Raw genomic sequence first — 15,602 nt, forward strand, 5'->3', positions numbered from 1 at the left:
GTTTGATTTTACAATAGAGATCCTAAGAATTTCCCACTAAACTAAATGGTCGCAACTAACTAAACTTGCTTGAGTCTTTTGAATTTTCATAAAATTGTTCCAGAGTAAAATGATACAAGCTACACTTTGAGTTAATAAGAATTTAGTTATAACTTGCTTCCAGATAGCTACATACTCTGTGATAGATTTATTTCTTTTACTCAAAAGTATTTGGATCTATTAATATGGCAATATACTTTTCCACTTAATTGATTATGAAATAGAGATAGATATGTAACTTAAGATCATTTGTTGAGCACGGTAGACAGCTATTCCTATTTCCTGAACAAAACGCTGTGCATGGGGATGTGACATCACTCTGTAAGTCACTCAGTTCCTCTGACTTCCCAAGCTCCTTTAACCTCAGCATCTGGGCCAAAAGATGTCACTCTTTACAGCTCAAGTCATACTGCCATGTTGAAATTGTATAAGCAACGGCCTGACAGTCTTGAAATTATGTATTTTTTCAAATATTTTATTTGAGGAAATGAAAACTAAATTCTGAGCATAAGAAAGATTTTATTACTATTTTGATATGGTCCAATAACTAATTTGCATAATTCAAATTCATGTAAAAGGCATACATATCCTGCCTGGGCATAATCATCTATTAATATATTTTTATTTTCTTTGCACAAACAGGTCATACTCAATAGTGTCTTCATTTTTTTCAAGTAATGGAGATGAACTGTATTCTTACTAGATATCATAACCTAACGATTTTGCCAATAATGGAGGAATTAGTTATTTCCAGTTTTGTGGTATTATAGGTAATGCTGTCATGAACATCCTTGTTCATAATCGTGAGTGACAGTTTACATGTTCAAAGTGTAAATACCTAACAATAGAATCAGGGTATCAAAGAACATGCTTTACAATATTTTGATAGATACTGTGGAATTGCCCTCCAGAGATGATGCACCATTTCAAGGGTCCATTTCCCCATGTTCAGAAGAAGATGAGATAGCATTATCAGCATCATTTCAGACTGAGAACCAAGCCCTGATTTATTTCAGTTCAGTTAAGTTGCTTAGTCACGTCCGACTCTTTGCAACCCAATGGACTGCAGCACGCCAGGCTTCCCTGTCCAACACCAACTCCCGGAGCTTACTCAAACGCGTGCCCGTCAAGTCAGTGATGCCATCCAACCATCTCATCCTCTGTTGACCGCTTCTCTTCCTGCCTTCAATCTTTCCTAGCATCAAGGTCTTTTCAAATGAGTCAGTTCTTCACATCTGGTGGCCAGAGTACTAGAGGTTCAGCTTTAGCATCAGTCCTTCCAATGAGTATTCAGGACTGATTTCCTTTAGGATGGACTGGTTGGATCTACTTGCAGTCCAGGGGACTTTCAAGAATCTTCTCCAACACCACCGTTCAAAAGCATCAAGTCTTCAGTGCTCAGCTTTCTTCACAGTCCAACTCTGACATCCATACATGACCACTGGAAAAACCATAGCTTTGACTAGACGGACCTTTGTTGGCAAAGTAATGTCTCTGCTTTTTAATATGCTGTCTAGGTTGGTCATAACATTTCTTCCAAGGAGCAAGCATCTTTTAATTTCATGGCTGCAGTCACCATCTGCAGTGATTTTGGAGCACTCCAAAATAAAGTCTGTTACTATTTCCACTGTTTCCCCATCTATTTGCCATGGAGTGATGGGACCGGATGCCATGATCTTAATTTTCTAAATGTTGAGTTTTAAGCCAACTTTTCATTCTCCTCTTTCACTTTCATCAAGAGGCTCTTTAGTTCTTCTCTGCTTTCTGCCATAAGGGTGGTGTCAACTGCATATCTGAGGTTATTGATAGTTCTCCCGGAAATCTTGATTCCAGTTTGTGCTTCAATCAACCTGGCATTTCTCAAGATGTACTCTGCATATAAGTTAAATAAGCAGGGTGAAAATATACAGCCTTGATGTACTCCTTTTCCAATTTAAAACCAGTTGGTTGTTCTATGTCCAGTCTAACTCTTGCTTCTTGACCTGCATACAGATTTCTCAGGCAGGTCAGGTGGTCTGGTCTTCCCATCTCTTTCAGAATTTTCCACAGTTTGATGTGATCCACACAGTCAAAGGTTTTGGCATAGTCAGTAAAGCAGAAATAAATGTTTTTCTGGAACTCTCTTGCTTTTAAGTGATCCATCAGATGTTGGCAATTTGATCTCTGGATCCTCTGCCTTTTCTAAATCCAACTTGAACATCTGGAAGTTCATGGTTAACATACTGTTGAAGCCTGGCTTGGAGAATTTTGAGCATTATTTTGCTAGCATTACACAGTGGAATTGTGCGGTGGTTTGAACATTCTCTGGCATTGGCTTTCTTTGGGATTGGAATGAAAACTGACATTTTCCAGTCTTGTGGCCACTGCTGAGTTTTCCAAATTTGCTGGCATAATGAGTGCAGCACTTTCACAGCATCCTCTTTTAGGATTTGAAATAGCTTAACTGGAATTCCATCACTTCCACTAACTTTGTTCACAATGATGCTTTCTAAGGCCCACTTGACTTCACATTCCAGGATGTCTGGCTCTAGGTGAGTGACCACACCATCATGGTTATCTGGGTCATGATTATCTTTTTTGTATAGTTCTGCCTATTCTTGCCACCTCTTCTTAATATCTTCTGATTCTATTAGGTACATATTATTTCTGTCCTTTATTGTGCTTATCTTTGCATGAAGTGTTCCCTTGGTAGCTCTAATTTTCTCGAAGACATCTCCAGTCCTTCCCATTCTATTGTTTTCCTCTATTTCTTTGCACTGATCACTAACGAAGGCTTTCTTATCTCTCCTTGCTACTCTTTGGAACTCTGCATTCAAATTGGTATATATTTCCTTTTCTCCTTTGCTTTTAGTGTCTTTTCTCAGCTCTTTGTAAGGCCTCCTCAGACAACCATTTTCCCTTTTTGCATTTCTTTTTTGTGGGGATGGTCTTGATCACTGTACCTGTACAATGTCACAAACCTGGGTCTATAGTTCTTCAGGCACTCTGTCTATCAGATCTAATCCCTTGAATCTATTTCTCACTTCTACTGTATAATCACAAGGGACTTGATTTAGGTCAGACCTGCATGGTCTACTGGTTTTTTTATTTAGGTCAGACCTGCACGGTCTAGTGGTTTTCCCTACATTCTTCATTAAATCTGAATTTGGCAATGAAGAGTTCATGATCTGAGCCACTGTCAGCTTCCAGTCTTGTTTTTACTGACTAACTAGAGCTTCTCCATCTTTTGCTGCAAAGAACATAATCAATGTGATTTCAGTATTGACCATCTGGTGATGTCCATGTAGTCTTCTCTTGTGTTGTTGGAATAGGGTGTTTGCTATGACCAGTGAATTCTCTTGTCAAAACTCTGTTAGCCTTTGACCTGCTTTGTTTTGTTCTGCAAGGCCAAATTTACCTGTTATTCCAAGTATCTCTTGACTCCCTACTTTTGCATTCCAGTCCCCTATAATGAAAAGGACATTCTTTTTGGGTGTTAGTTCTAGAAGGTCTTGTAGGTCTTCATAGAACTGTTCAACTTCAGCTTCTTCAGCATTACTGGTCGGGACTTGGATTACTGTGATATTGAATGGTTTGCCTTGGAAACAAATAGATTATTCTGTCATTTTTGAGATTGCATCCAAGTACTGCATTTCAAATTGTTTTGTTGACTATGATGGCTACTCCATTTCTTCTAAGGGATTCTTGCCTACAATAGTAGATATAATGGTCATTTGAGTTAAATTCACCCATTCCAGTCCATTTTAGTTTACTGATTCCTAAAATGTTGATGTTCACTCTGGCCATCTCCTGTTTGACCACTTCCAATTTGCCTTGATTCATAGACATTCCAGTTCCTATGCATTATTGCTCTTTACAGCATCAAACTTTACTTCTATTACCAGTCGCATCTACAACTGGGTGTTGTTTTTGCTTTGGCTCCATCTCTTCATTCTTTCTGGAGTTATTTCTCCACTGATCTCCAGTAGCATGTTGGGCACCTACCAACCTGGGTAGATTATCTTTCAGTGTCCTATCTTTTTGCCTTTTCATACTGTTCATGGGGTTCTCAAGACAAGAATACTGAAGTGGTTTGCCATTTCTTTCTCTAGTGGACCACATTTTGCCAGAACCCTGCACCATGACATGTCCATCTTGGGTGACCCTACGCGGCATGTCTCATGAAGGCTGTGGTCAATGCGATCAGATTGGTTAGTTTTCTGTGATGGTGGTTTTCATTCTGTCTGCCTTCTGATAGAGAAGGATAAGAGGCTTATGGAAAGTTCCTGATGGGAGAGACTGACTGAGGGGGAAACTGGGTCTTGTTCTGATTTCTCACCTGACCTGCCTCTTGAGAAATCTGTATGCAGATCAGGAAGCAACAGTTAGAACTGGACATGGAACAACAGACCTGTTCCAAATAGGAAATGGAGTACATCAAGGCTGTATATTGTCATCCTGCTTATTTAACTTATATGCAGTGTACATCATGAGAAACACTGGGCTGGATGAAGTGCAAGCTGGAATCAAGATTGCCAGAGAAATATCAATAACCTCAGATATGCAGATGACATCACCCTTATGGTAGAAAGTGAAGAGGAACTAAGGAGCCTCTTGATGAAACTGAAAAAAGAAAGTGAAAAAGTTGGCTTAAAGCTCAACATCCAGAAAACTAAGATCATGGCATCTGGTCCCATCACTTCATGGTAAATTGATGAGGAAACAGTGGAAACAGTGGCTGACTTTATTTTTGGTGGATCCCAAATCACTGCAGATGGTGATCGCAGCCATGAAATTAAAAGATGCTTACTCCTTGGAAGGAAAGTTATGATTAACCTAGACAGCATATTAAAAAGCAGAGACATTACTTTGCCAACAAAGGTCCTTCTAGTCAAGGCTATGGTTTTTCCAGTGGTCATGTATGGATGTGAGGGTTGGACTGTAAAGAAAGCTGAGAGCAGAAAAATTTATGCATTTGAACTGTGGTGTTGGAGGAGATTCTTGAGAGTCCCTTGGACTGCAAGGAGATCCAACCAGTCCATCCTGAAGGAAGTCAGTGCTGGGTGTTCATTGGAGGGACTGATGTTGAAGCTGAAACTCCAATACTTTGGCCACCTGATGTGAAGAGCTGACTCATTGAAAAGACCCTGATGCTGGGAAAGATTGAGGGCAGGAGGAGAATGGTACGACAGAGGATGAGATGGTTGGATGGCATCACCGACTCAATGGACAAGAGTTTGGTAAACGCCAGGATTTATGATGGACAAGGAGGCCTGGTATGCTGCAGTCCATGGAGTGGCAAAGAGTCGGACAGGACTGAGCAACTGAACTGAACTGAACTGAAATGATGGCCATGCTCAGTAAATCTTTAATCGGGCTGTGTTCCCTCCCTGCTTTTTGACCTGAGGCCAAACTATGATGGAGTTAATGAAGATAATTGCGACCTCCTTTAAAAGGTCCCATGCATACACTGCTTCTCTCAGGCCCCCCAACTCTGCAGCAGACCATCACCAGCCCATGCCTCCACCTGAGACTCCTGGACACTCAGGGGCAAGCCTGAGTCAATCTCGTGTGAGGTCACTGCTCTTTTCTCCTGAGTCCTGGTGTACACAAGGTTTTGTTCGTGCTCTCCAAGTCTGTTTCCCCAGTCCTCTGTAAGTTCTGGTGGCCCTATGGTGGGGTTAATGGACACCTCCTCCAAGAGGGCTTATGCCATACCCAGGTCTGCTGCACCCAGAGCCCCTGCCCCTGCAGCAGTCCACTGCTGACCTGTACCTCTGCAGGAGACACTCAAACACAGTTCTGTCTCAGTCTCTATGGGGTCTCTGGGTCTCTGTGGCTCAAAACAAGGTTTGTTTGAGCCCTCCGAGAATCTCTGGTGGATATGGGGTTTTATTTCTAAGCCCTGATTAGAAATATTTATTTGCCAGACCAAAGGAAGACAGATGTAATTCCAAACTTGCATACATGTGTGTGCACACAAATTTGTGTGAAAGTGTACAGGTGTGTGCACGTACATGTGTGTGCATATGCAGGTGTCCATATGTACTCACTGACATAAAGATGCTTACAGAACACTATCTATTCAATTTAATTGTCTTGGAGCCAGGAACCAAGTGCAACCTTGAGTCCTGTATTCTGCGATTGGGCTTCCAGAGGTCAGATAGAGAGTCCCACATAATTGATTCGCTGAGGCCTTCAGCACAGCTGATTCAGAAGCCTGGCTAATCATATCTGTAGTTTTAGGAACAATCTTTAGCACTTTAGAAAACTAATATTAAATAAAAGACAAGGGCCAAAGTAAGACCCAAGGTTAAAAACAAATCAATATTAAAAAAAATAAAATAAAACAGTGGTATTCTGAGAGCCAATTTCAATTGCAGATACTCATTTATTCAGTGCTACTTTTTGCTGGAGTCTGCTTTAGGTGCTGTGGATACAGCCTTGAACAAAAAAATAAAAATTCTTGGCCTCATGGAATGTAAATTAGGAGGGGACAAAAATGATAAATAGATTGAGAGAAACATTTTAAGTTCAAAAGTAGTAAATGCTAAGGAGAAAAATAAGGCAAGGAAAAGGGATGAGAAAAACCATGATTTATGATCTTAAATGGAGATCAGATAAATTCTCCTGAGATGACATTTGAGTAAAGACTGGAAGAAGCCAAGTGGACACTGGGCAAAAAGTATGCAGGCAGAGGGAATCTTGGGTACAGAGGACCCAAGTAGGAGCAGGCCCTGTGTTCAGGGATGAGCAAGGAGTGCATGGAGGGGAGGGTGGAGTGGTAGGAGGTGAGGTTAGAGAAGAGCAGGGTCAGGTCTTACAGGGCTCCAAGGCCAGAGTGAGGATTTTGGCTTTTATTCTGAGTGAGACCGAGTGGCGTTGAAGGGCTTCCATCAGCAAAGTGTCATGTGCAGACTTTCCTTCAGAAATGTTCACTTCCCAGGGTAGAGCAGGCAGGCCAGCATTTCACCAGGGAGTTTCAGAGGCAAAAAAAACTTCAGAAAACGGAATGGTTTTCATGAGGTTAGCACTCTTCCATATATATATACATATATATATATATATATATATATATATACATACATACATACATACATACATATAGGTCAGCAGAATGCTTTAAGAATAATTATAAAAGTAGTGTTATAAGTCATTGGGGGAAATTCCCTGGCAGTCAAGTGGTTAGGACTTGGTGCTTTCACTGCTAAGGGTATGGGTTCAATCCCTGGTCAGGAAACTAAGATCCCACATGTCACACAGCACAGCTGAAAAAAGAAAAAACAGAAGTTGTCTCAGTAATTTACATAGAAAATGAGGTTATGTTGTTAGAAGTTATAGATCTAAGTTTTAAGCTAATATATGATGTTTATACTTCCAATGGATAATGAGAGGGGTAGATTTTAAAAGGATAACCACTCTCATTGACAAAAGGACAAAATTATTAATCTTTTTTACTATGAGATTTTGCTACAAATGACAAGTTTTACACATTATAAGAAAAAGATGCTGTATTAAATATAAAAGAAAGTAGCAGCTGTAAAATATAACGTTAATATTGATTAGAAAATCCAATTATTTCTACAATTTATGCTGATCTATCCCAAGATAGCTGTTTGTCAGCAGGTGGAAGTTCCTATTTAATTGGCATGATTGAGTACTTAGATATATTCTCAGAGCAGCAATAAAATGAAATTCTTATGTCTCAGGGACGTGGTTGAGGTTTTTGTTTTGTTTTACCCAGGTTTATCCAACTGAAACAAGACTTGTTTTATTTGGGAACAATTTTTGATTTAAAATATTTGTTAATTGTGTGGTTATGTAATTGCTTTTTATAATAAGAATGATAGGGAAAATTGTATGAATTTGACAAATATTTGTGATGATATATCTTTCTCTCATACAAAATCCTTCAGGCCCTCACTATTTCCTTCCTGTAAGACCCTTCTGATTGTTCTCTCTCACTACCTCCAGGCCTTTTCATCAGGTCAATTTATATTCTAGAAGAAAAATTTGGTCTGTGTATCATATATTCTATATCATGTAGTAATTTTCATTCATTCAGGTGGTAAAATTCATTCATCTCTAAATAACAAAAAAAAAATGCTATTCTGGTGGATAAAAAATAGGGGTCCATTTGTCTCATACATTACAAATTCTGGGAATGTAGTAACTCTGAATTGCTTCCAGGGTCTGTCTCTTCTATGTTTCTGCTCTATAGTTCTTATTATGTAGGCCTTCACTATGATGCCATTTATGCCTGAATGCAAGATGGCTGTTGTACCTCCAGACCTCACTTCTAGAAAGTTAGGAAAAAGGTAGAAGGATGAAGAGGACAAGAAATTCGGGATAACTTTGCCTCTTTTTTCACAAAGAGAAGCTCTTTTCAGGCACTTATGACTAGTTCCAGGGAAGCTGAAGAATTGGATACTTTGGCTTTTAGCGTCAGTAGTATACACAGTCAAAGGATAAAGTAGATTATTATCGGCTTTTGGATAGGCAAACTTATCTTCCAGAAAGAATCCTTAAAAATTCATTATTGGCTACTGTGTGAAGTCCATATCTCTTATTATTAAACAATATAATGTCACAAAGTGAGTTCTTACATACCTGGGAATTTGTAGATACCTTAGGGCTTCCCAGGTGGCTCAGACGGTGAAGAATCCACCATCAGTACAGGAGACCTGGGTTTGATTCCTGGGTTGGGACAATCCAGGGAGGAGAGAATAGCTACCCACTCCAGTATTCTGGCCTGGAGAATTCCATGGCAAGAGGAGCCTGGAGGGCTACAGTCCCAGGGTCCCAAAGAGTCAGACATGACTGAGTGACTAACACAAGTACACAAATCCAAGTACACAATAGATTGCCTACATTAAACATGCCCGAACGTTAGGAAATGACATTTTCTAAAAGGCAGAGAACAAAGGGCTCACTTAGAAACTGACATGAGTTCAGTAAGACAGGACATTTGAGTAGGAAAAGATGAGAAAGATGAGACTGGGGGAGGAAAAGGGAAATACAGGGCACTGTAAGCCCTGATGAGGAGAGTCTGAGTAACTGAGGAGAAATGACCTCCAGGGGAGATTCCCTTACCTGACTAAGTAATGAGCACATTCTTTCTTCAGTCAAGAAGTGTTTGCATCAGAGAATGATCTTCTAAAACCCCCAGACACCAACAAAACAAAACAATATCGCAAAGCAACAGCAACAAGACTAATTATGTCAAGAGCAATGGGGAGTGACAAGTTTTAAGTCACTTAAGACATTTTCACATCCGTTTCCTCCCTTTTTCATTCTGCCCCTTCTTTCAGTGGGACATTGAATGTAGTTCATGTAGAGTTGACCTTGGATTGGCCTAAGTTATTTAGCATGTCCATTCCCACGGCCTCAGCAAGTAGCTCAGGAATGAGTCAATAAGACACAATAAACCATTTGCTGAGTTTCCAAGAAAGTGTCCCCTTTTGCTGGATATTTTAGTGTCACCATGTGATACTCATAAACTGCTGCAGCCATGTATCTATCCAAGAGGTACCAGCTGGAGATAAAGCTGACACAGAGAAGACAGAACTACAAGATGAAGAGCTTGGTTACATAACACAGTCTGAGTCTTGGATCAGTTCAGTTCAGTTCAGTCACTCAGTTGTGTCTGACTCTTTGCGACTCTATGGACTGCAGCATGACAGGCCTCCCTGTCCATCAACAACACCCAGAGTTTACTCAAACTCACGTCCATGAGTTGGTAATGCCATCCAACCATCTCATCCTCTGTCGTCCTCTTCTCTTCCTGCCCTCAATCTTTGCCAGCATCAGCGTCTTTTCTAATGAGTCAGCTCTTCTCATCAGGTGGCAAAGGATTGGAGTTTCAGCTTCAACATCAGTGTTTCCAATGAACACTCAGGACTGATTTCCTTTAGGATGGACTGGTTGGACCTCCTTCCTGTCCAAGGGACTCTCAAGAGTCTTCTCCAACATTACAGTTCAAAAACATCAATTCTTTGGTGCTCAGCTTTCTTTATATTCCAACACTCAAATCCATACATGACCACTGGAAAAATGATAGCTTCGACTAGACGGACCTTTGTTGGCAAAGTAATGTCTCTGCTTTTTAATATGCTGTCTAGATTGGACAACTTTCCTTCCAAGGAGTAAGCGTCTTTTAATTTCATGGCTGCAGTCACCATCTGCAGTGATTTTGGAGCCCAAAAAATAAAGTCAGCACTGTTTTCACTGTTTCCCCATCTATTTCCCATGAAGTGATGGGACCAATGCCATGATCTTAGTTTTCTGAATGTTGAGCTTTAAGCCAACTTTTTCATTCTCCTCTTTCACTTTCATCAGAAGGCTCTTTAGTTCTTCACTTTCTGCCATAAGGGTGGTGTCATCTGCATATCTGAGGTTATTGATATTTCTCCCAGCAATCTTGATTCCAGCTTGTGCTTCTTCCAGCCCAGCATTTCTCATGATGTACTCGGTATATAAGTTAAATAAGGAGGGTGACAATATACAGCCTTGACGCACTCCTTTTCCTATTTGGAACCAGTCTGTTGTTCCTCCAGTTCTAACTGTTGCTTCCTGACCTACATACAGGTTTCTCAAGAGGCAGGTCAGGTGGTATGGTATTCCCATCTCTTTCAAAATTTTCCACAGTTTATTGCGATCCACATAGTCAAAGGCTTTGGCATAGTCAATAAAGCAAAAATAGATGTTTTTCTGGAACTCTCTTGCTTTTTCGATGATCTAGCGGATGTTGGCAATTTGATTTCTGGTTCCTCTGCCTTTTCTATATCCAGCTTGAACATCTGGAAGTTCACGGTTCATGTATTGTTTAAGACTGGCTTGGAGAATTTTGAGCATTACTTTGCTAGCTTGTGAGATGAGTGCAATTGTGCGGTAATTTGAAGATTCTCTGGCAATATCTTTCTTTGGGATTGAAAGGAAAACTGACCTTTTGCAGTCCTGTGGCCACTGCTGACTTTTCCAAATTTGCTGGCTTACTGAGTGTAGCACTTTCGCAGCATCCTTTTTTAGGATTTGAAATAGCTCTACTGGAATTCCATGACCTCCACTAGGTTTGTTCATAGTGATGTTTCCTAAGGCCCACTTGACTTCACATTCCAGGATGTCTGGCTCTAGGTGAGTGACCACATCATCGTGGTTATCTGGGTTGTGATGACCTTTTTTGCACAGTTCTTCTGTGTATTCTTGCCAAGGTCATACCTTTCCTTAATATCATCTGATTCTGTTAGGTCTATACCATTTCTGTCCTTCCCTGAGCCCATCTTTGCATGAAACGTTCCCTTGGTAGCTCTAATTTTCTTGAAGAGATCTATAGTCTTCCCCCATTCTATTGTTTTCCTCTATTTCTTCACATTGATTAGTGAGGAAGGCTTTCTTATCTCTCCTTGCTATTCTTTGGAATTCTGCATTCAAATAGGTATATCTTTCCTTTTCTCCTTTGTTTTTTGCTTCTCTTCTTTTCACAGCTATTTGTAAGGCCTTCTCAGACAGTCATTTTGCTTCTTTGCATTTCGCTTTCTTGGGGATTTCAAATACGTCAATTGGAATTCCATCACCTCCACTAGCTTTGTTCATAGTCATGCTTCCTAAGGCCCCCTTGACTTCACATTCCAGAATGTCTGGCTCTAGGTGAGTGATCACACCATCGTGATTATCTGGGTCAGGGAGATCTTTTTTGTACAGTTCTTCTGTGTATTCTTGCCACCTCTTCTTATATCTTGTGGTTCTGTTAGGTCCCTACCATTTTTGTCCTTTATTGAGCCCATCTTTGTATGAAATGTTCCTTTGGTATCTCTAATTTTCTTCAAGAGATATCCAGTCTTTCCTATTCTGTTGTTTTCTTCTATGTTTTTTGCATTGATCACTGATGAAGGCTTTCTTATCTCTCCTTGCTATTCTTTGAACTCTATATTCAAATTGGTATGTCTTTCCTTTTCTCCTTTGCTTTTTGCTTCCCTTCTTTTCACAGCTATTTGTAAGGGCTCCTTAGACAGTCATTTTGCTTTTTAAAATTTCTTTTTCTTGGGGAAGGTCTTGACTCCTGTCTCCTGTACAATGTCACGAACCTCCATCCATAGTTCATCAGGCACTCTGTCTATCAGATCTAGTCCCTTAAATCTATTTCTCACTTCCACAGTATAATCATAAGGGATTTCATTTAGGTCATACCTGAATGGTCTCCACTTTCTTCAATTTCAGTCTGAATTTGGCAATAAGGAGTTCATGATCTGAAAGTGCTGCACTCAATATGCCAGAAAATTTGGAATAGTCAGCAGTTTTCCATAGGACTGGAAAAAGTCGGTTTTCATTCCAATCCCAAAGAAAGGCAATGCCAAAGAATGCTCAAACTACCACACAATTGCACCCATCTCACACGCTAGCAAAGTAATGCTCAAAATTCTCCAAGCCAGGCTTCAGCAATATGTGAACGTGAACTTCCAGATGTTCAAGCTGGTTTTAGACTAGGCAGAGGAACCAGAGATTAAATTGCCAACATCCACTGGATCATCGAAAAAGGAAGAGAGTTCCAGAAAAACATCTATTTCTGCTTAATGACTATGCCAAAGCCTCTGTGTGGATTGCAATAAACTGTGGAAAAATTTGAAAGAGATGGGAATACCATACCACCTGACCTGCCTCTGACAAACCTGTATGTAGGTCAGGAAGCAACAGTTAGAACTGGACATGGAACAACAGACTGGTTCCAAATAGGAAAAGGAGTTCATCAAGGCTGTATATTGTCACCCTGCTTATTTAACTTATATGCAGAGTACATCATGAGAAATGCTGGGCTGGAGGAAGCACAAGCTGGAATCAAGATTTCTGGGAAAAATATCAACAACCTCAGATATGCAGATGACACCAGCCTTATGGCAGAAAGTGAAGAGGAACTAAAAAGCCTCTTGATGAAAGTGAAAGAGGAGAGTGAAAATGATGGCTTAAAGCTCAACATTCAGAAAACGAAGATCATGGCATCCGGTCCCATCACTTCATGGCAAATAGATGGGGAAATAATGGATACAGGGGCTGACTTTATTTTTCTGGGCTCCAAAATCCCTGTAGATGGTGACTGCAGCCATGAAATTAAAAGATGCTTCCTCCTTGGAAGGAAAGTTGTGACCAAACTAGACAGCATATTAAAAAGCAGAGACATTACTTTGCCGACTAAGGTCCGTCTAGTCAAGCCTATGGTTTTTCCAGTTGTCATGTATGGATGTGAGAGTTGTACCGTGAAGAAAGCTGAGCGTCAAAGAATTGATGTTTCTTGAACTGTGGTGTTGGAGAAGACTCTTGAGAGTCCCATGGGCTGCAAGGAAGTCCAGCCAGTCCATCGTAAAGGAGATCAGTCCTGGGTATTCATTGGAAGGACTGATGTTAAAGCTGAAACTCCAATACTTTGGCCACCTCATGCAAAGAGCTGACTCATTGGAAAAGACCTTGATGCTGGGAGGGTTGGGGGGCAGGAGGAGAAGGGGATGACAGAGGATGAGATGGTTGGATGGCATCACTGACTCGATGGACATGAGTCTGAGTGAACTCCGGGAGTTGGTGATGGACGGGGAGGCCTGACGTGCTGCAATTCATGGGGTCTCAAAGAGTCAGACACGATTGAGCGACTGAACTAAACTGAATTGAACTAATCTATGGTGAAGGTAATGAAGACAATGGTGACCTCCCTCAGAAGATCCCATGCATGTACTGCCACAGTTCATGCCCCCAACCCTGAAGCTGGCCACCACTCACCCACACCTTCGTCGGAGACACCCACACACCCACAAGCACGTCTTCTGTGGTGTCACTGTTCCTTTCTCTTGGGTCCTGGTGTAAAAGGTTCTCTTGTGCCCTCCAAGAGTCTATTTCCCAGTCCTATGTAAGTTCTGGCAAGTCTGTAGTGGGGTTAATGGTGACCTCCTCCACGGACTTATGCCATACCCATACCCAGAACCCTTGTCCCTGAGGCAGACCACTGCTGACCCATACCTCCACAGGAGACACTCAAACACAGTCTCGGATCAAGCTTTAACAAAACTAGACTACTCCTAAAATGCTCAATTGAGACAGACAATTCTTTTTCATTTGATTTAAACCCATATGGGTTAGGCTGTCACTTGCAACACGAATATTCTTAACTGATATATGTAACATGATCACATTTACATTTTATAAAGCTTGTTTGGGCTACAGGGATACATCGTAAGCAAGAAGGCAGGGAGAACTGTTAAGAGTTGAACAGTAATCTGGTTGAGAAATGGTATGGATGGTGGGGGCAGGGATGGGGGCAATTGGAGCACAGAAAAGTGATAGATTTAAGGGATATTTCGTATTCTTGCCTGGAGAATCCCATGGACGGAGGAGCTTAGTGGGCTACAGTCCATGGGTAGCAAAGAGTCGGACACGACTGAGCAACTTCACTTTCACTTTCAGGCTAGTTAGAGGATTTGGATGTGGAGAGAAAAGTTAAAAATGACTTGTGTCAATAGGCTTTCTGACTTGAGTTAGTGGATTGGGGGCACCATTCACTGAGGTAAGGAGATTGGATACTGTTTGCCAAACAATACTAGGTATTGCTTATCCAATCCAGATTGGATAAAGTTTGCCTATAAAATGTCTGTGTGAGATGACAAATGGGGTACTGAATATATGGGTCTGAAATTCAAAAGAGAGGACTAGGCTGTTACAGATTTAAGAGTCACTAGTGTATTCAGTGGAGAAGGCAATGGCATCCCACTCCAGCACTCTTGCCTGGAAAATCCCATGGACAGAGGAGCCTGGTAGGCTGCGGTTCATGGGGTCGCGAAGAGTCAGACACGACTGAACGACTTCACTTTCACTTTTTACTCTCATGCATTGGAGAAGGAAATGGCAACCCACTCCGGTGTTCTTGCCCGGAGAACCCGGGGACGGGGGAGCCTGGTGGGCTGCCGTCTATGGGATCGCACAGAGTCAGACATGACTGAAGCGACTTAGCAGCAGCAGCAGCAGCAGTGTATTCAGAGTAAATGAAGTTTAGTGAGAAAGATGGAATATCAATATTTTAAAAAAGGCGAAGGAGATGAAGAAGGAACAGAGAGAAGGTAATTCACGAATTTGCAGCATCACAGGAGCCAAAAAAAAAAAAAAAACAGGTTTAGGAAGGCCAGAGTGGCAAATGCTGTTTTGTTCAACTCTCTGCGACCACATGGACTATAGCCCACCAGGCTCCTCTGTCTATGGAATTTTCCAGGCAAGAGTACCATAAGGGGTTGCCATTTCTACTCCAGGGGATCTTCTAGACCCAGGAATGGAACTCATATCTTTTGTGTCTCCTGTATTGACAGGTGGATTCTTTACCACTACTACAACGTGGGAAGTAAGAGGTAAAGTTGGATGGAACTGGGAAGGTTCCTTTAAATCTAAGAACACGGAGGTCATTAGCAAATTTTGAACAATAATGGGTACAATCTAGATTATAGCAGGTTGAGGGTAAGTGAGGAGTGTGTGTTTGTGTGTGTTGTATGTGAGAAAGTAGAATCATCAAACGAGAAGAACTTTTTCTAGTTATTCCACTTTGCAGTCACACTTTTCAA

General features: G+C 41.1%; 1 protein-coding gene across 2 annotated transcripts in view; it reads right to left on the reverse strand.

Moving 5' to 3' along the window:
• Nucleotides 1-6,085: 6,085 nt before the first annotated feature.
• The window catches only part of KYAT3 (kynurenine aminotransferase 3), a 78,443-nt gene continuing 68,926 nt past the window's right edge, over nt 6,086-15,602 (reverse strand). For both annotated transcript variants that reach the window (XR_009599703.1, XM_060411545.1), the window contains one exon: nt 6,086-7,286. Coding sequence is in view for 1 of the 2 variants with exons in the window: in XM_060411545.1 (XP_060267528.1) it covers nt 7,251-7,286 (36 nt within the window). In the remaining variant the exon portion in view is untranslated. The remainder of the gene's footprint in view (nt 7,287-15,602) is intronic.

This window comes from Ovis aries, chromosome 1, assembly GCF_016772045.2.
Source record: "Ovis aries strain OAR_USU_Benz2616 breed Rambouillet chromosome 1, ARS-UI_Ramb_v3.0, whole genome shotgun sequence".
Taxonomy (NCBI): Eukaryota; Metazoa; Chordata; class Mammalia; order Artiodactyla; family Bovidae; genus Ovis; species Ovis aries.